Below are 22042 nucleotides of genomic sequence, written 5' to 3' on the forward strand. Positions count from 1 at the left end.
TGTACTTTATGCAATTGTTTTGGTTTCTTCCCCACTACGAGTTAACGAAAACACTCGGAAATGTAGTCGAGCTGGACTGCCATAACAAAGAGAGCGAAATTTGGTTCACCGTAAAAGGAGATGAAAGCGGAGTTTGTCAGGTCGTATAATATGTTGAATAGACCACACGTGGTCGATTAGGTTAAAGCAGCTGGCGTCAAAGGAAAGGACACCAAGTCGAGGACAGCACAGGGTAGGTGATGTGAGGCTAGGTGATGTAATTTGCGAGATTCTTACCGAGTTGGCTAACGCAAGTTAAGAACAATCAAGTATCGATCGAACAAGCCTACCCCCTGCAGTGGGCGCGAATAGGTTGGTGATGATGGCAAGAATCACGATGATAATTATGGCAAGAAATACAGTTGCGATTTAAAGTTAAGTTCGATAAGAATGTGTTAGCATTAGGTTGCATTTCTTTGAGGTCCCGCCTCAATGATTAAAACTGCGTTCACTGCATTGCAATGTGTTGTTCAGGAGCTCACTGGACACACGCGTCCTGCATCTTCGACAAGCGCAGTGCAGTGGAGTGAGGTTCCGAGCAGACCACCATCATCGAGAATATATATATATATATATATATATATATATATATATATATACGCCAGTATATATTTGGCGCATTATAGTCTGCACGGCTGCTGCGCCATAAAAATCCCAATTCATCATCATCATATATATATATATATATATATATATTGCCGCGTTAATATATCAGCGTTACGAGACAACGCCGGCAATATCGTTACTAATATGGATTAGATAGTTTAAGTTGCTGATGAGTTCTATAGAGATTTATACAGTACCAGTGACACCCACGACGATAATGGAAGAGTGAATAATCTAGAGGAATTTGACATGCCACGAGTAGCGCCAGAAGAAGTAAAGAAAGCCTTGGGAGCTATGCAAAGGGGTAAAGCAGCTGAGGAGCATCACGGAACAACAGATTTGTTGGATGGTGAGCAGATTGTTCTAAAAAAAACTGGCCACCCTATATACGCAATGCCTAATGACCTGGAGTGTACCAGAATCTTGGAACAACACCAACATAATCTTAATCCATAAGAAAAGAGACGCCAAAGACATGAAAAATTATACACCGATGAGGTTATTGTCCGTTGCTTACAAAGTATTTACTAAGGTAATCACAAATAGTATCAGGAACACCTTAGACTTCTGTCAAACAAAGGGCCAGGCAGGATTTCGTAAAGGCTGCTCAACTATGGGCCATATTCACACTATCATTTGGGTGATAGAGAAATGTGCGGAATAGAGCCAACCCTTATATATAGCTTTCATTGATTACCAGGTTGTCATTATCCCTCAAGAGAAAAGTGTATAACCAGCTGTCTCTTACCAGTACTCACGTACGGGGCAGAAACCTGGAGGCTTACGAAAAGGCTTCTACTTAAATTGAGGACTACGCAAAAAGCTGTTGAAATAAGAATGATGGGTGTAACGTTAAGGGATAAGAAAAGAGCAGATTGGGTGAGAGAACAAACGCGAGGTAATGACATCTTAGTTAAAATCAAGAAAAAGAAATGGGCATGGGCAGAAAATGTAATGAGGAGGGAAGATAACTGGTGGTCATTAAGGGTTGCGGGCTGGATTCCACGAGAAGGGAAGCGTAGCAAGGGGCGGCAGAAAGTTCGGTGGGCGGATGAGATGAGGAAGTTTGCAGGGACAACATGGCCCCAATTAGTACATGACCGGGGTAGTTGGAGAAGTAGGGGAGAGGCCTTTTCCCTGCAGAGGGCGTAACCAGGATGATGATGATGATTACGAGAAAGCGTTTGATTTAGTCGAAACCTCAGCAGTCCTACAGGCATTACGGAATCAGGGTGTAGACGAGCCGTGTGTAAAAATACTGAAAAATATCTATAGCGGCTCCACAGCTGCCGTAGTCCTTCACAAAGAAAGCAACAAAATCCTACTAAAGAAGGGCGTCAGGCAGGGAGATACGACCTCTGCAATTGTATTCACAGCGTGTTTACAGAAGGTATTCAGAGACCTGGAATTGGAAGAATTGGAGATAAAAGTTAATGGAGAATACCTTAGTAACTTGCGATTCGCTGATGATATTGCCTTGCTTAGTAACTTAGGGGACCAATTGCAATGCATGCTCACTGCCTGGATAGGCAAAGCAGAAGGGTGGGTCTAAAAATTAATCTGCAGAATCATTTCTTGAACATCATTTTCTACCCTCGTTCCACACTAGGTCTGTTCATGATAACTGGGTCATGTTCAGAGATAAGTTATGCGCATTGGTTGAGCAGAACATTCCTGTAATCAGAATAACTGAAGACAAGAACAAACCGTGGTTCACTAAGTCCCTTCGTCTACTTAGAAACAAAAAGAAACGTTCATACAGAATTGAAAAACGAACCGGCACCCCGTCCGCTTGGGAAAGGTATCTTAACTGTTTAAGTTCTTACTGCTCCGTTCTCAATGTAGCCAAAAATAAATATTTTCCCCAAGACCTTCCTTCACTACTCAAATCTAATCCCAGAAAGTTCTGGCAAATTTTATCTCCTGAACGCAACACTAATGACATCTCGTTACACACTAAAGAAAACAACATTCCTATTCTTAACAGTGAGTGCGTTCAAGTTTTTAATAAATTTTTCTCATCCGTATTCACAGAAGAAAGTAGTACTAATTTTCCCATTGTTACAGACCTAGATTACCGGTACATGCAACCTATATACATTACTATTGATGGTATTGTTAACCTTATTAATAACTGGAAAGTTTCGTCTTCAGCAGGTATTGACAATATTAATTCTAAGTTACTAAAAGATACAGTGTCAGTATCTAGCAAGTTCTTATTTCACATTTTTCACCAATCTTTAATGACTGGTCAGATACCCCAAGATTGGAAAACAGCCAAAGTCATACCCATCTTCAAAGACGCTGACAAGAACTTAGTTGAGAACTACCGACCGATATCGCTAACGTGCATATGCTGTAAAATAATGGGACATATTACTGCATCTCATGTTTACCAACATCTAGAGTCGAACAACTTCTTTTTTCATAATCAACATGGTTTCAGGAGAGGTTTGTCGTGCGAAACGCAACTGCTTGAATTTACGACAGATTTACGTTTTAACATGGACTCAAACCTTCAAACTGACAGCATCTTTCTGGATTTTTATAAAGATTTTGACCGCGTAGATCATTGTCGCCTGTTTTTGAAGTTATCATTAAAACTTGATTCACTAACTCTATGCTGGCTTCGAAATTTTCCTTCTAACAGGTAGGACTTCACTTTCGCTAACAGCTTCTCCTCGCCCTTGTCAGATGTTTCATCCGGTGTACCACAAGGAAGCGTTCTTGGTCCCTTACTCTTTCTGATATACATTAATGACATACCCAATAACTTATCATCATGCATGCGCATTTTCGCTGACGATTACATTAGCTATCGTTCTATTAACACCTCCGATGATCACCTGACCCTCCAAAATGACCTTAACCAAATTATTAATTGGTGTGACACCTGGCTAATGACTTTAAATTCATCAAAATGTAAAGTGATGTCCTTCACTCGCAAACGCACTAACTCGGACTATTCTTACTGTAATAAAAATGTCCCATTATCTCGGACCTCATCATTTAAATATCTAGGCGTAAATCTTTCAACAAACCTCTCCTGGACTTCTCACATTACCACCATCTGTGCCAGTGCTTCTCGGTCACTAGGTTACCTGCGACGTAACCTTCGGAACTCACCTCCACTTATCCGCAAAATGGCATTTCAACATTTGTTCGCCCTCGACTTGAGTTCGCCGCTCCAGTCTGGTCTCCCCACCAAAATTCCTTAATTACCATGTTGGAATCAATCCAAAATAGAGCCGCACGTTTCATTTCCCGAAATTATGACTACCGTTCTAGCGTAACTCAAATAAAGATTCACCTTTCACTTCAGCTGCTAAGTAATCGTCGCGACATAGCCCTTTTGTCATTATTTCATAAATACGCCCACCACACTAACAAACGTTACCTACACCTAGAAACGTCATCGCACGCGTCGCACAGATTATACAATCATCATAGATTTACGCGCATCTATGGCAAAACAGAGGCTTTTAACTGGTCGGCAATCCCACGTGCCATTCGGCTCTGGAACAACCTACCCGACAACATAGTTGCGGAAATTGACCGCGAAAAATTCAAGCACTCACTGAACTCGCTTAACCCTTATTAGCCAATAATATCACACTCACTGTTCTGTGTTATTTTTTCTATCTTTTTCTTGCACTGTTATACGTTTGTAACAAACTTACAGAGTTCCTTTTTACTGTACTCATATGCAGCTTTATGTAGCTAATGTTTTTTTATTGTTATTGTATGTACTTGATTGTTACTACTGTTATTGTATGTACATGATTGTATGCCCCCCTTACTCAATCCCCATGTAGGGGCCTTGTAAGGTAATTTACAAATAAATAAAATAAATAAAAAAACTAAAGTAATGTTTCACAGTCTCGGAAAAAAACAGCAGTTTACTTGGTAGCCAGGCACTGGAAGTGGTAAGAGAATACATCTACTTAGGCCAGGTAGTGACCGCGGATCCGAATCATGAGACTGAAATAATCAAAAGAATAAGAATGGGCTGGGGTGCATTTGGCAGGAATTCTCATATCATGAACAGCAGGTTTCCATTATAAATCGAAGGAAAAGTGTATAACAGCTGTGTTTTACCAGAACTCAGCTACGGGGCAGAAACCTGGAGGCTTACGAAAAGGGTTCTACCTAAATTGAGGACGACGCGACGTTAAGGGATAAGAAAAGAACAGATTCGGTGAGGGAACAAACGCGAGTTAATGACATCTTAGTTGAAATCAAGAAAAAGAAACGGGCACGGGCAGGACATTTAATGAGGAGGGATGATAACCGATGACCATTAAGGGTTACGGACTGGATTCCAAGAGAAGAGAAGCGTAGCAGGGGGCGGCAGAAAGTTAGGTGGGCGGATGAGATTAAAAAGCTTGCAGGGACCACATGGCCACAATTAGCACATGACCGGGGTAGTCGGAGAAATATGTTAGAGGCATTTGCCCTGTCGCGCCGTGACCAGGCTGATGATGATGATAAAGAAGATATTGCCTCGGCAACTTGGCCACATTAACGTAGCGCGCCAATTGCCCTCGGTATTCGACAGTGTGTGCGCCGTACCATGGTATAGTTCCGTGACAACAGGCAGCGATCATCGTAGCACAAGTAGCCGGTTGGGTCCGGCTCGCATGCTCCACGCACACGATGTACCACTCGAGGAGAAAGTAGAAGACAGTTCGAAGCCAATTTGAAAGGCGACTGAAGGGCGTCTTCACGACCGCAGGGACATTAAGTTGCGGGCACAGGTTCGTGCTTAATAAATGTTGTTGTTTTATTAACCCGTGTTCCTCAGCAACACTACATTTTTGATGGAGGTGCTGGGTATGAGTCCTAGCCCCAGAAATGCAAGTCAGCGTAGCGCCGACCACTAGCGAGTCGATCACGCTGAACTGACACCTGTGCATCAGCGGGCTAGCTCCCGTCTTCGAGGGGACTCGCATGGATTCGGTCCTGTCCTACTCACGTCAAGGGAAATCCAGTCAACGGACGCCGTCTCTATGACAAGCCAGGTAAAACCAGCGCAACTGGTCGTAAGCCAAGCTCACAAGACGCCTACATTCTATGCCGGTTCGTTCCAAGATGTCGAAGACTGGTTGGAAATGTTCGAGAGGGTGGCAAGCTTTAATGAATAGGATCAGAGACGGAAGCTCCGCAAACGTATATTTCGCTTTGGAGGACTTCACAGAAGTGTGGTATAAAAACCACGAACACTCTTTGTCCTCTTGGGAGGAATTTCTACGACTGCTAACTACATACGCCAGCACTTATTGTAAGGAAAACGCGGAAGTTGCGCTTCAAGCAAGGAAACAACTCACAAAGGAGAACGTGGCGATGTACATCGAGGACATGTGCCGCCTGTTGAAGCGTGCTGATCCCAACATGAATGAAGATAAGCTGCGCCATCTCATGCGTGGTGTAAAGCAAGAGCTCTTCGCAGTTATCGTCCGCAACCCGCCGCGCACGCTCGCCGAGTTCAGATCCGAAGCAACCTCCATCGAAAAGACGCTGGAACACTGGGCTTCGCAATACAACCGTGAGCAAGTTGCGCACCGACCCATGTCTTCTCTGCCAAACGACCCGAAAGTCCTGTGGGAGCTCATCTGCTCAATGATCAGGGAAGATCTCGGCAAGTTGCAGAGATTTCAGACTCCAACTTCACTATCTATCATCGACGTTGTCCGGGACGAACTGAGGCAGGTCATACGGTATCCAGAGCCTGAGCCACAGCCGATGCGGCGCATCCCAACGTACGGCGACGTGCTCAGGCAACAGCAGTACCCAGTAGTGCTGCAGATGAGACGACTGTTCCCTACCCGCCGACAGCACGCAGCGCACCTCGTCTGCTGGGACCAATGGCTGCCTATCCGCCTCCGGCACACAGTTTACCTCGTTTTGTGGACCAGTCTTTTATCACAGATGTACAGGAACTGAATCGTAACTCCCTGTGGTGTCTGTGGCTATGCAACCATCCATACTTTTCATTTGTCGTGACGCACTTTCTGCTGGCGACCTGGTTCAACAGAAGGCTCTGGCTCGCGTTTAGAAGAGGTTTTGGTGGCTTGGCATGCGCGCACATGTCTACCTGCACGTGTCATCCTGCACCAGTTTTCGAGCTCTTAATTAAGAGGAAGCTTTAGCTCGGGTGCTCTTGTCTAAATACATTTAAAAGGCGAATTCCTTTTTCTCGGTAGCCACTGCGCCAAATTTGGCGAGGTTTGTTGTGATGAAAAGAAAAACCTAAAATCTACGGACTGTTGGTTTCGAATTTCTGATTTATGTCAGCTTTTATTAATGAGCAGCACAAAACACAGCTTTTTAGAAAACGAAACTATCAGGCTTACAACTTGCGTTACAACTTGCGTACAAATTGATTTGTTAGAAATGAATCTAAAAAAATTTGTAATATGGAAATACAGCTATTGCAGAACCTTTGTACACAATGTAAAAAATTAACTAAAGATATAAAATTATACATCAAATTTCTTCGCTTCCAATGATCTAATTGATGCCGTTTACAGAACCGCGATATGTTTTTGATGCAGAGTTACAAATTTCTAAACTTCGTGCCCTTCTTTTTTTCAAATATTCAAATTTTTGAAAATCTTTTTAACAACATTGAGGCCCCAAATCGAAATTCCGCTTTCAACAGTCGCTAGAATGTAACTTTCACACTCAAATGCAAAAAAATTCATTAACATTGGTCTAGGTGTTATCTCTGTAAAATAATTTTGCGTTTTACGCGTATTTGAATAGGCAGCGTCGCGGTTGTGCCATAGCTAAAGCTTCTTCTTAAGATCTTGACAAAGCACAACTTGTGCCCTTTCAACCAATCGCTCCTGTTAAGGAACCGTTCGATATTATGGGCATTGATCACATGGGCCAGTTTCCTCGCAGCAATCATGGCAACAAATTTCTCATTGTGGCCACGGACTGCCTGACTAAGTGGGTAGACGTTCGAGCGCTCCCGGATGCTCATGGCAAAGCCTGTATTAATGAGTGCATCATATTCCGGCATGGCGCGCCGATGTTGCTGATTTCCTATCCTGACAGGGTATTTATGTCGCTTGCCTTCAAAACTGTCTTGTCTAAACTAAGAATACGCCATGCTGCCGCGTCTCCTCAATATCCAGAAACAAACGAAAAGGCCGAGCGCACCAACCACGCCATAAAATACCGTTTCTTCCTACGTCTGTCCCACACACGACGGCGCCGGGGTTGACTAAGTCGCTGCTGCGGCTTTCGCTCTAAATACGTCCCAACAAGAAGTCACTCGCGCTAGCCCGTTTCAGCTGCTCTATATGGCGACGCCAAGCTTACAGCAAGAACATCTTAGCTTAGGCACGTATCCATAAGAACGCACCGCAAAAGTGGACTCCACCGAGACCCTGCGCCAGGCTCGCCTCCAAGCTCGGTTTGCAACACTGCACTACCAATCGCAGTTCAATACGTTTTCTCAGCAACGTCCTGCTCGCTTTCTTAACCGGGCGACTTAGTCATGTTTCGACGGGCACTCGGTTTACCTCAGCGCTGCGAAAAGTCCTTACCCCGGTTTTGTGGCCCTTTCCGTACGGTTGAAGCTCCGAGTCTTGTGACGTTTCGTTTAGCCGCGATTCCCGAACTTGGTGATAACCGTAGCAAACGGACTTTTGCTTCTCATAGAAGCAAGATGAAGCTTTACTTCTTTCGTGAAACTTGTACTGAACTCTTGTCTTACTCTTGCATGAAGTCGAGTGGAGAGTGGCGCGAATTTACCGGTAACGAACAACCGCGCAAGTGAAAGAAGAGACAGAGAAGGGCAAACAGAAGAATATAGTAGTAGCGTAATGCAAGAAATTCAATAAGCAGGGACACTTGACGAAAAAGTGGCAACAAGAAATACGTCGCGCTAGTATTAATGCCATCCGCTAGCTGCCGAGAGCGTCGAAAAAAAGAAAAGAATGTGAAATGATGTTTACAGACATTGTTTTATTTTTTTCCCGCGGAACTAAAACGTTTTACCTGTAAAGAATCTTATACTCTGAGACTTAATTTTCTTGCGTCACCTAACGACAGGCCAATGACACGACAGACGAGCCAAATACATGCGTCATGCGCCAGAGACGCCGGCGAAGCGAGCGAAGCCGGCTGTGCATGTGAGCGTTTGCCTGTTCGGTGACCCGTCTGAGTCTTTTTAGTTACTTTTTAGTTAATTACATTTAGTTTCTTTTTCGGATACTTCTGATGCACACTTGCCGTACCTGACGGTCTGACGCAGTTAGCAAAAAGGAGCTCAGCCGTGGTAACATAGTTTGGAGTGGACCGAATTTCAGTGGGACACGTTTGGGACGCTCTTTATGGCCCCGCAACAACATATACCTTCTTTCGGTACCCACGCTTGTCGAAAACGAGACGACCGATTGATTGCCAAGACTAATACCATGGGAGTGTGTTGCTTGAGCCGGCAGACGCGCACAAGATATATATATGTATAGTTGAAGAAACATAGATGCACGCTTACGAAAATTGCATCTTTAATGTTTTTAACGGTTCGGCCGTGGCACGGCCTTCGTCAGCATATTTATTCGTTTTATTTTGACGAAGGCCTTCGTGCCACGGCCGAAAGGTTAAAAACAGTAAAGATGCAACTTTCTTAAGTGTGCACCTTCGTTTCTTCAACTATATATATATATATATATATATATATATATATATATATATATATATATATATATATATATATATATATATATATGTGTGTGTGTGTGTGTGTGTGCGCGTGTGTGTGTGTGTGTGTGTGTGTGTGTGTGTGTGTGTGTGTGTGTGTGTGTGTGTGTGTGTGTGTGTGTGTGTGTGTGTGTGTGTGTGTGTGTGTGTGTGTGTGTGTGTGTGTGTGTGTGTGTGTGTGTGTGTGTGTGTGTGTGTGTGTGTGTGTGTGTGTGTGTGTGTGTGTGTGAACGAGAAAGACAGACGCGCCGAGGCTGCTTGGCGGCTACGGTGTTGCGCGGCTAAGCACGAGGCCAGGGGAACAAATGCGGTGGCCCCATTTAGGTTGGGGTAAAACATGCAAAAACATCCGTGTCCCGCGCATAGGGCGAGCGTCAAAGATATCCTGCTGGTCAAAAGTAATCTGGTAACCCAACTACGGCATGTATCGCAATCTAACCGTGGTTTTGATACGTAATACCCTAGAATTCAACTCAATTCAGAAAGAAGGGGAACCGAGGGGCCTGTTTTTCGTAAGTCAAAATCATATAAAGTGAAGAGACAATTATACGATGGAAAGCACAGGGGAATTACTTGTTTATTTTGTATGAAATCTTGAGATAAGCATTGAATACAAGTAGACGAAGGAAAGTGGCTCGGGGTTCAACGTGGCTTGAACCTACTTGTGCGAACGAAAGCATTGTTAGGCATGGTTAGACCCGGTTCTTCTATATCGGCAGGGTGCTCAGACTCAGCCTGGCGCCTGGGGCAGAGAGTTGACGGGCTCGTAGCGGCGCGTGCTTTGCCCAATGCGAGCGTGAGCGACCAAGTTCCGCTGAAGCAGCTCGCCTAGTCACGTGGTACACATCGGCGAAGCTCGAGCTAGCGCCGCTGCGACGCGTCTCTGCAGTGCATTACGTGACGTGACGTGACGCGACGTGACACCTTCACACGCGCGCCGGCGGCTGAAGGTCAAACGCGCGCCGAGATTGACTTTGGGAGATGTACCTCGAGGAGAACAGCTTTCGCTCTCAAACCAGGGGCCGCACGTGGCACACCAGCCTACGTCTTCGTATTACGCGTGGGATGCTTTTACGAATTCAGCTACGGCGGCGCAGTTTACCCGTCTGCTTTATTGCGTATTTGTGGAGGTGTACTATAGTTTACCTGTGGGAGTGTTTGCCAGCGGCACCACTCACGGCTGTGAGTGGTGATGCTGGCAAACCAGCCCAGCCATTGTCAGCCATTGTCAGCCATTGTCAGCCATTGTCAGCCATTGTCAGCTATTGTCAGCCATTGTCAGCCATTGTCTGTTGGCTTTATGTGGTTGTGACTTTAGATACACACCCACCTACATACATTGCCACGCGACCGGCCGCTCGAGGCACTTTGCGTGTAATCGCGGGCTTCTGTGACGCTCGGAAAAGCACCTTTATGAAGCACACATTAAGCATCAGAAAGCTGTGTCCGGAGTGTTTCATCTTGCTCGACAATTTTGTCATTGCCGCTTTTCATCTAAATATAATCTTTGAGCAGTTGATTAATTAATTAATTAATTAATTTTTATTTATGTGTTGACAATACTCTCAAGGCCCATTGGGCGTTATAGAGGGCATGGGTAGAATTTACACAAAGGAAAACAAGGGTAACAACAAAGCATTAAAGCGAAAAGAAAAAATAAGAAAATGTTACACACTTAGCGCGCGACAAGTACACTCAACTAAACAAATGAATAAGCAACAAATGCCAAACAAAGTATTAGTCAAGATATTGTGGCTCAACTAGGGTGAAGTATGTAGTCACTAGGGGCAGCCTTGAAAATTATTATGTCTTCTATGCAGGGGATTGACGAGGGAAGGTGGTTCCATGCGGAAATTGTCTCGGGCAAAAAAAAAAAAAAGAGTCACAAAATGCATTTGTTCGACTAAAGAGAACGAAGACGTTTTGCAAGTGTTTGATTCTGGAAGACAGATAAGCTGGTTCTTTATCAAATTCTTGGTTTAACAGTTTGCTCTGAAAGAAAGCTTTGTGGAATAAACAGAGGTGGTATAGTTGAGAAGAACGTTTTCTGGGCTAGTTGGTGCATTGCTTTGAAGTACCAAGTTGCACATTAAAATATGACAACTACAGGAGAAGGCAACGGAGCCGGAAAGCGCGCTCTTTCTGTCTGAGTCGCCTTTTCCTGGGGTTGTCTTTTTTTAATGCGCAACTTGGTTCTTCGAATTGGAATGGTTTTCGTCTAATTTGTAAATTATCTAGGCTTGATTCTATTAGATAAAGAAATACTAGCTCCGCATGCATAATTAGAAACATTGAAAGGAACTGATCGGTTTCGTACTGATTCGACGCCGTCTGTTAGGGTTTGTTGTCCAGGATCCCATACAGATGAGGCATAATCTAGCTTCTGTCTAATGAATGTTTTGTACAGAAGCAGTTTTAAGTGTTCTGGGGACTGTGAAAGATTCCTGCTTATGTAGTCCAACATATTATACACCTTACTGGTCATTTTAGAGATATGTATGTGCATGCCAGGAGAAGTTATAGCCACATGGACACCGAGGTACTTATATGAGGAACTGTTTCAAGACGAAATGCGTTAATTTTGTACTGGAAAGTGTTGGATGGCTTAGACTTCCGAGAAACTGTCATTACATTCCATTTGGTTGGATTAAGGACCATTTAGTGCTTGGAACACCAGTTGCACATCATGTCCAGGTACCCGCCGTGGTTGCTCAGTGGCTATGGTGTTGGGCTGCTGAGCACGAGGTCGCGGGATCGAATCCCGGCCACGGCGGCCGCATTTCGATGGGGGCGAAATGCGAAAACACCCGTGTGCTTAGATTTAGGTGCACGTTAAAGAACTCCAGGTGGTCAAAATTTCCGGAGTCCTCCACTACGGCGTGCCTCATAATCAGAAAGTGGTTTTGGCACGTAAAACCCCATATATTATATTATTATTATCATGTCCAGGTCAGTCTACAGAATGAAAGACTCCTGTGAATTTCTTATCTCACAGTAAAGGACGCAGTCGTCTGCGAAGAGTTTAATTGAGGAGTTCATTGCACCGGGGAGGTCATTAATACATATTAAAAATAGTAATTGTCCTAAGACGGAGCCCTGTGGCACACCTAATCGAACTGCGCAATGCTGCGACACAGATCATTTGCAGTAGCAAATTGCGTACGCTTATCAAGAAAGCCTTCAATGCACTTCAGTATGTTAAGATCTATATTTAGGGCACTGATTTTAAGGAGCATAAAGTTGGTGTGGAACTTTGTCGAACGCCTTGGCAAAGTCTAGGAAGATGCAATCAACTAGTATTCCTTTGTCTAAATAGGAAGCTAAGTTATTATTGAAGGTTATAATTGTGTTTCACAGGAGTAACTTTTGCTGAGAAGGAGTGAACAATGAGCTTGATTCTAGAAAGTTAATACTAATTATAACTAATTATTTAGTTAGGCAGAATGCAAAAAAAAACGTTTCCGAGCGTCGGTAAATAACGTTGCATTGTTCTGTCTACTTACGTGGCATTTGCATGTATTTAAATCCTGGCGCACAATAGTTAGGACACTCAGCATATATACAGGGTGTCAGCGAGTACTTTCGGCAATTCGTCAGGGTTGGCTGTGGCAGATAGCACAACTCTAGTTGGTGAGGTGGTCTACTCAAAGCGGAGGACACTACTTGCACAAGAACTTGAGTGCGCAATCGACTAATTAACAAAGATTCACTAATTAACGGTTAACCTAGTTACCTTGCGGCTCATATTGCGATTTAGAAATTCTAGCCATGGAGTTCACAAGGCGGACCTATTTGGAACGAATTCTCAGATAGACAGCACTTTCCATATATTAATTATCGAACTTTGCGGAGTCATGCATTGGCGTTCCAGTTACTGTTGCGCTTGATTGCATAAAACGACGTTATGTTAAGAAAGTAACTGGAATGGCAATGGATTTCTCCGCAAAGTTGAGGAATTTATATCTCAAAAGTTTTGTCATCCTGAGTATTCGTTCCAAGTCGATCCGCCTTGCGAACTCCACGGCTAGATTTTATAATTTGCAATATGCGACGAACGGTATTTAGATTAAAAATAATTACTTATTTCTTATAATTAGTCGACAGTGCATTTCAATATCTTGCGCAAGTAATGTGCGCCTCTTCGAGTGGACAAGCTCATGAACAATAACTGTGGTATCTGACACAAGCTAACTTGAAAAAATTTTTTGAAAATGTCCGCTCAAACACCCGGCATACATATAGAGTGGTACCACAACAAGCAACCACATCAAAGACAGCGCCGGGGGAATTATTTGCCGATCTAAACTGAAATAAGTAAATTATAAATAAATGATAATGAACATTTACGAAAAGAGAAATGGGCGCATGTGGGAGGCGAACACACGTATTCACATTACGCATACGATGCTCTTCCCCATTCAGCTAATGCGGCCCCATTTTACCATATATATATTACAAGATCGGTTTGCCACACTTCACACACTCTCACTTTTTCCACTTTGACACTCCGAAGGCTAATGCATTGTTTTGCATAATGAAGCGCTGCAATATACGCAATACCTCGGAGGGGGGTGCGGTGCATGACGCTTTTGCCATTGCACACTCACGTATTCACCTGGAATATGGACGCAACTCGCAGGTGGTACAGCATCGGCACCATCACCATTGCCGAGAATGTCGCCGCAAAGGGGATGCCAGTCACAGGCCAGATGACGTGAAATCCGTAGGCGTAGTAGTGCGCCACGAAGCCCACCACGGTCACGGCTGTGGCCACGGACGCGACCAGCGACACGGCTAGGGCGAAAGCGGGAAGGCTGCGGCCGCCGAGGAACACCTCCTGTTCGGCCGCAGCGGCGCTGCGGTCGGTGGACGACTCCTGAATTGAGTGAGAAAATACGGCACGACGACAGTAGTGTCGACGTCATGAATGGTCGAATTGTCATAATTAGCCGCTAATCTGCAGTTTAATTGCAGAAACCGTATATTCCACTCAAACGACTGCGGCAAAACTGTGAGGATAACCACTGGGCTATATTGACTTTTTTTATTTAATAGCGGTAAGCTTGCCTCGTAACAGGCTACAGGCACAAATAGCGCTGTATCACGCAGAAACACAAGCACAGGAATGTGACGTCAATCACAGAATGGCACTTGGAGGACAAGGACACTTCGGATGTTCTTTTTAGAGCACAGCTCTTAGGCACCCTTTGCTGCGGCGAGCGTCGGCGTCGTGCCTCGTAACCCAGCGAACGAGTACAGTGAAAGACGACAGCGAACGCAGAGTGCAGCGGGTGGTGAAAGACGGCGAGAGCAAAGATAGCGCGAGGAGCACAGCTGGGGGGGGGGGTTGGTGAAGCGCAGCCATGATTCGGAAAGCGGAGGAGGAAGGTACGGCGAAAGTGTGAGAAGAAAAGCGTAGAGTGCTGCCCAAGACGGACTATGGCGACCGGATGTTCGACCGGAGAGATGGAGCCAAAGTTGCGCGCGTATTTATGGTGTCTCGATGCGCTCGCTCGCCTCCGCTCCGTTCGCGGGGGCGCGCGTTTCGAGGCACTCTACGCGTCCTCTGTTCACCAAAGCGCTGCATGAATGGAAGTGTGTGTGTGGCGGCTTTTGTGAATCGCGCCCACGCGTCAACTACGTTCGGGCTCTCGCGATTTCCCGATTAGTGAGGCAGTCGCGCCACCGTTCGCTCCGTTTGGAACCTGCCGCACCAGAGAGATTGTCCGTGCTAGCCAATTTAGCGCGAAAAGAAAGCACGTCATAGCTGCGCAGAAATTTCGCCTAGGCGTAATCGTCGATGAAATTTCTTGCCCTTATGGAGAATCCGTAGAGAATTCGCCAGAACAATAATAGAATGTGGTCCTCATTATTCCGATAACAATTATATCAGCACTTCATGAGAATTTCCGCAGCCCCGGCGTCGGCGTTGCCATGCTGTTCAAGATAAAGCCGTAGTGAGAAAGATCACGGGCGCATGCCGTATGCTTTAGATGACAGCGAAAGAAAGCGAGGATGAGCCGTGAAGTATAGCGGCGTCTGTCGGCAGTGTTTTCTCCCGCATTCTAGGGAAGGAGCGGTGAGATCGGCGCGTGCTAGCAGGGAGGGAGCGTCAGGGTAGCGTGCGATTCGCCTTACACTCCAGCCGCGGTTGCGCATGGCTCGGCTAAGCCCAGTCGTGCACGTCCTGTCTGGGTGGTAATCTGAGATGGGTTCGAAGGCTTACCGATCTGAGAGAGCGGATGACTTTCGAGTGCGCTGCGTTGTCGCTCTCGTAGTACGCGCTGAACAGAGAGGCAGTAGGATGGGGAGCTCGCTCGCCGCTGATGCCGCTCTTCATTACACCAGCGTTGCGACAGCGAGCGTCCCCGGTTATTCAGTGAGATGTGTTCATGTTTGCCGCTGCACACTTGACACCATGCTTGTTACTTTTTTTTTTGTAAGCGAATGTCTATAGCTGATAAAACTGCTAGCCTCACTGCGTATAGTTGTCTTACTTGCAATCGCAATCGAGCATTCGCCTTTCCGGTGGAACTGCAACATTTTATTGATTGTATATGCAACCAATGGCCAGGCCGATATTGCAAAAGAGACTATAAAGCAGCCTATTACATTTAGGAATAACAGAAATTGTAATACAACACAACTGTAATAGCAAATTCAATGCGTGTGGTGGCGATCAAGTGCGCCGTTTCCGACCCAGCCCTGTCTATGTTATGGTTCTCTTTAGATAAGCTGTACTGGCGTCACGTTTTGACACGGTCACTATGCATGTTTAATAGTTTCTTCTCGCACGCCAGTTTGCTTTGGCACACTGATTATCGCCCAAAACATTCTGCTTGCCTACATTGTGAAAAAAAAAATGTGTATGCAATGAAAGAAAGTTGCAGTTTCTCCCGATAGGCGAAACATCGATTGTGATTCCAAATAAGCAGACAGCCATACGCAGTCAGGATAGTACTCTTAACGGCGGTATCAACTGGTAAACATTCGCTTGCTCCCTAAATTAAAAAGCATGGTGTCCGTGCGCACAATAAACATAAACACGACGCTCGATGACCGCGGACACGCGCTTTCAAAATGCTTGAGTGAGGAAACGCGGCAGCAGCAGCGAGCGAATTGACCTTCGTTCTGTATATCGCTTCAGCACAATATGATCGCCTAGAACATGAGGCACGCACAACGCTACGAGCCGTCGACACAACTAGACTCTGGCCCCAACGTAGATGGCTCTCAAGATGCGGCCGCAAGACCGCGCGCAGCGGCCACATGCAGAGCTCCAGCCAGAGCAGAACCCTTACTACCCTCACTCCCTTCCCCCCGGTGCCTCGCAACATTAAGTCCCTCATGCCGGAAGACGGCGCGCCTCGCGATGGAGCACGGTGCGCTTCCTATCCGCTTTCTTGCATTTATATGGGGCGAGATTGGGCCGTGATTGCTGGCTCCCCTCGCACCCTTTCATTCTCACATACAGTGTAGGGAGAGGCGGCGGTGTTATCGCCCTTGCACTTCATACCGAACATCACGGTCACGGGGACGGCAGAAAGGCGCCAGGAGTACACATATAATTGCCATCGCAATACAATTTTACTACTTGGGTACTTGAGCTTTTGAACAGTGCTGTGCAAAGTACTGAACGATGATGTATCTCATGACGCTCCCACAGCGATCAAGCAGTTTACAAATATCGTCTGAAAACAATGCCTACAGAGAATTCATGGGGCAGCTGCAGTAGTTGTAACAAATATGCTTACTTCATGCGGTAAACAGTGCTTAAATAATTCGTCCCTTTCAAATATACAAGCAATCCAGACAGCAGGCTCTCGAAGTGCTCTGCGAGGTTCGATTAACCTTGAGAGAAAGCATTGGGGTAAGTGCGCATTCATTAGCTATGCAGGCATGTTCGTGGGCTGCAGCACAAAAAACCATATTTTGCGCACTGAATAGTACAAACATGTACAAAGATAATTTCGTAGTTTACTGCAGTTATAGTGATGAAACATAGCTAAAAGAAATTACATAGTTTTTGCTGCGAAACATACTCGATTAACAAGCATTAAATTGCTGAGTATTAATACCTATCTTTGGAAGGGGTTAACGAAATGAATATCTACAAGTTTACCTTGAGAGATACAATGGCATAAATATATCCATGAAACTACACTCAAATACTGAAGAAGATCTCAAACCTATGAATTAAGCCATGTCTGTAAATTGCATGTACTTCGGAATATATAAATTAACTTCATAGATTAAGATATTACGTACGCAATTACCATTTGCAGCCTCATGCACTCTACCACCTTAATGTCAATTTTTTCGCGCTGAATGCTGCGCTTTGGTCTATGCTCTAGATAAAAATAATTGACGGTGTTATATTTGCGTACCCAATTCTTAGCATACTTGCCGTAAAAGATTGTATTCATAACCATGTTATTATTTTGCTTTACAAAATTATAACCAATATTATTTGATGTCATTCAGTAAAACTTCTTTGTCGTCGTTGATTGTACTGGGTACCAGGTACTCTCTAAACACCTTAGTTAACCCGAGTGTCCGTCGTAATTATGGCTCATGTTTATTTTAGAATGCTGCAGCGGAGCTGTGGAATAAATTATCGACCGGTCTTACATGAAAATGGCCAAAAACATAACAATGTGCTATGAAATGTAACATTCGTTTATTCATGCTCGCATCACTAAATCAACGAAGGAGCCATAATTTTCTTTTTGTGGCAAACAATATTTTTTCCTTTCTTTTCAACGCTTGCATTCGCTCACACGTTTCGGTGGCGTTCTGGTCGCGTAAAAACCCAGTTGCTCGCAGAGCAAAGCAGCTGCGATACACGGCAGGTTGAAGTGTTGACAGCTGCGCCTGCGCCTTAGCGTGAGTCATTAGGAAGAATTCTACACTCTAAAACAAATGTAAACGCTGTGGGTGGTATCTTGGCACACAACAATAATCGTCATCTCTCTTGCTTGCGCTTTCTTTATAGAAAACGCGGTGCTGGCTACCTTCCTGTCGAGAATGCTCAGTCGTGCTGATAACGCGCATGCGGTTCATGACTTGGAAGTACCGAGCTCGTAGTGTTAAAGAAAGGAAATGCGGACACGACAGATGACGATTATTGTTGTATGGCGAGATACAACCCAAAGGGTGTAATTTTGCTTAAGAATGTAGCTGCATAGGCGCGCGCTCACGCCACGCGCGCGAACAATTTGCGCCGTTTCGCTTCCGCCGGTAGGGGGGGGGGGAGCGGAAGGGGTTAGGGCAGGAAAGGCTTGCGCGCGCACGGCAGCGGTTTCGTTTCCGTTCCATTCATTATCGGAAAACGGATAGGACAGCCACGCGTTTTGTGTTCCCCCGAGGACATTGCAGCCTTCGACAAGTGGCGGCGAGAACTCGCACATGCGGCCCTCGCTGGCGGCACGCCGATGCAGCCGTTAGAGCTGCCCGAGCACAGGCAGACTTACAGCAACAGAAGATACCGAGCTGAGGGAGCGGGAGGCTGAAGCAATGCGGCACCGTTACCTGTGAGTTTGTTAAACGTGTCGAAGGTCAGGTACACGAAGGACAATATTCGCTGAACGCCGTTCTCCTGTAGGGGAATGGTAGGTGTGATGACGTAACGTCAATGCATGCCGTGCTACTTCGTCATCACGTGCACTGATATCAGCAGCGTATAAGCAACCGCCGCCTATAAAAAGCGTGTCAAAAACACACGCTGAATCCTTGTTCTGTACCGCCCACTGTCGTTTTCTGGAGTACGGCTTCTCGGTTGCCGCACGCTACTACACTGACGACGAAGGTGGGATCAGAGCGGCTTGCCACTTGCTTCTTCGATTGCTGCTGAAGACGACTACCGCAGGGCCGGCGCTGCAATGGCCCAGTTGGGAAAAATGGATAACTTTGACGAGGGGAGCGATAGCTTCGAGTCCTACTTGGAAAGATTTGAGCTTTACGTCCCGGCAAATGAGATAGCTGAAGGCAGGAAACTGGCTGTATTCTTGACGGTAGTGGGTCCTCGAGTGTATGAGGTATTGAAGAACCTGCTGATTTCAGATTATAACCTGCTGAATTCCAGATTATAAGTTGACGTTCTAAAGCAAGGCAGTCAAACTGGGGACCGCTATCGAGTCAAGAAAGAGTGCCTAGAGTGTTCCCGTTGCGGTAAACGTCACACGACGGAAAGTTTCCGGTACCACAAGTATAAGTACCATAACGTCGGTGAGCAAGGTCACTTGAGAACAATGTGCAGACAGCGCCCACTGCAGGCAGAACAAAGGCACTGAATGCAATCGATAGCCCGGGAGACGATTCGGACGAAGAGCAAGAAATATACAGTGTGAAAAATAACAACTCGGCGTACTATGGTCACTGTTTGGATGGAAGGACAAACCCTAAAGGTGCAGGTAGACACAGGGCTTCCGTCACCGTCATGCCTAAGTCGGTTTTTCAGCACAAATTTCCACAACTAATTATCAAAAAAGCGACTGTTCCTTTAAGGAGATATACGGGTGAGCTGTTGCCAGTTGTAGGATCAGCGAACGTGCGAGTCGAGCACGGTGATCAAACTGATCGTCTGCCTGTGCTGATAGTAGATGACGGGGGAAGAAGGCTGCCATGTCTGCTTGGTCGCAACTGGTTAACAAAGCTTACATTAAACTGGCAAGAACTTCGAGCGGTAGAGCAAGTCGATGCCTTGGATTAACTAAAAAAGAAATTTGAGGCAGTGTTTGCACCGCAGATAGAGTTCATAACGGGCTACAATGCACAAGTTCATTTGAAGCCAAATAGCACGCCAGTATTTTGCAAGGCCCGTCCTGTGCCTTTTGCATTGGAGCAAGCTGTGTCTGAAGAACTTGATACCTTAAAATGGACTGGGGTATTGAACAAAGTTGCCAGAAACGATTGGGCAACCCCGTTGGTGGTAGTACCCAAGGATGGAGATGCAAAAGTGCGGCTTTGTGGCGACTACAAGGTCACGGTGAACCCTGCGCTTCTGATTGAGCATCAACCTCTTCAGTTGCCAGAGGATTTGTTCACAACGTTAGCAGGTCCAAAGTATTCTGTGTGCTTGACCTTGCTACCGCTTACCAGCAAGTAGAACTTAACGAAGCTGCGAAGGCGATTTTAGCTGCGAAAACGCACCAATGTCCTGGCCAATACCAGCGTCATCCCTTATGGCATCGCAAGTGCTCCTGCCATATTCCAGTCACTCAAAGAAAGGATTCCCAAAGGCGTCCCTCAAGTGGGCTGTTTCATTGATGATGTCTTAATTGGGGGTACGAGTGCTGATGACTATCTGCAAAAGCTGGAAGAGGTGTTAACACGATTACAGGTTCAGAATGTGATGCTGCGCATGGAAAAATGCAAGCTCTTTTGCAGCGAAGTTCGCTACCTGGGCCACAGAATTTCAGCAGAGGGGATCAAGCCATTGTAATTGAAAGTAAGGGCGATAAAGGATGCATCCGAGCCCATGAATAATACAGAACTGAAGTTTTTTCTTGGAATGGTAACATTCTACACTAAGTTCCTATCGGACTTGGCAACCGTAGCTGCGCCGCTCTACGAGCTGCTGAAGAAGGGCAAACGTTGGAATCGGACAAGTAAATGCGCTCTCGCGTTTCGAGAAACGAAGAACTCGCTCACGACCAGTCCGGTAGTTGCTTACTATGACCCAAAGCAGCCCTTCGCGCTAAGCTCTCATGCGTCGCAGTATGGGCTCGGCGCGCTTCTTTTCCATATACTTCCGAATATTACAGAAAAACCCATTGCTTTTGCGTCCCGGACCCTATCGCAAGCTGAACGTAGCTAAGCCCAGATTGAGCGAGAAGTGTTGGAGATAATATTTGCCGTCAAGAAATTTCATCGCTATCTCTATGGGCGGACATTCACATTGTTCACGGACCATCAACCGCGGATAGGCTTCTTAGGGCCACGGAAGCAGGTTCCATCTTTGGCAGCCGCTTGCATGCAACGATGGGCTCTAATCTTGGCTTCTTATCGCTAGGACTTGAGATATAGAAAGGGATCTCAAATGCAAGTTACAGATGCACTGTCCAGACTGCCTGTTTTAATTGGAACCGGTATAGAGGAGACCGGTGCCCTCGCTGTTATTGGAACTACGCCACTGACTGCTATGGATGTTGCTAAAGCGACAAAGTATGACGGCACGCTAAGCAAGGTTTACCGATATGTACTGGAGGGATGGCCAGCACAAGTTAAAGGCGCTGAACTGGTACCGTACTATAGCAGATGCGCTGAGCTATCGTTAGAAGCCGGATGCGTCACGTGGGGAAGTCGCGTTATTGTCCAGCGTTGCAAGACGCCGTGCTGGGACTGTCGCACGCAGAACACCCCAGGGCATCACGCATGAAGATGCTCGCTCATAGTCTGCTATGGTGGCCAGAGCTAGTTGCAGACATAGAAGGAGCGGTAAAAAGGTGGAGCATCTGCCAAGCAATGCAAAACAGTGCTCCTCGTTCACCGATCGAGCCATGGCCATTTCCCGCCCGATGCTGGCAGCGAGTGCATTTAGATTTTTTTTTTAATTTGAAAAAACGACATTCCTTTTGTGTGTTGACTCGTTTTCAAAATCGATTGAAGGGTTCCCTATGACCTCTACTACAGCCGCGAAGACTATCGAGCGTTTGCGGAGTCTATTTGCTTCCTACAGATT

The 22042-nt window shown here is 45.7% G+C and overlaps 1 protein-coding gene across 1 annotated transcript in view; it reads right to left on the minus strand.

Annotated features, from left to right (window-relative positions):
* Nucleotides 1-22042, minus strand: part of LOC142574825 (sodium/iodide cotransporter-like) — an 86749-nt gene that overhangs the window by 55192 nt on the left and 9515 nt on the right. The window contains exon 3 of the mRNA XM_075683832.1: nt 13976-14236. Coding sequence (XP_075539947.1) covers nt 13976-14236 — 261 coding nt within the window. The remainder of the gene's footprint in view (nt 1-13975; nt 14237-22042) is intronic.

The sequence above is a fragment of the Dermacentor variabilis genome, chromosome 3 (assembly GCF_050947875.1).
Source record: "Dermacentor variabilis isolate Ectoservices chromosome 3, ASM5094787v1, whole genome shotgun sequence".
Lineage (NCBI taxonomy): Eukaryota > Metazoa > Arthropoda > Arachnida > Ixodida > Ixodidae > Dermacentor > Dermacentor variabilis.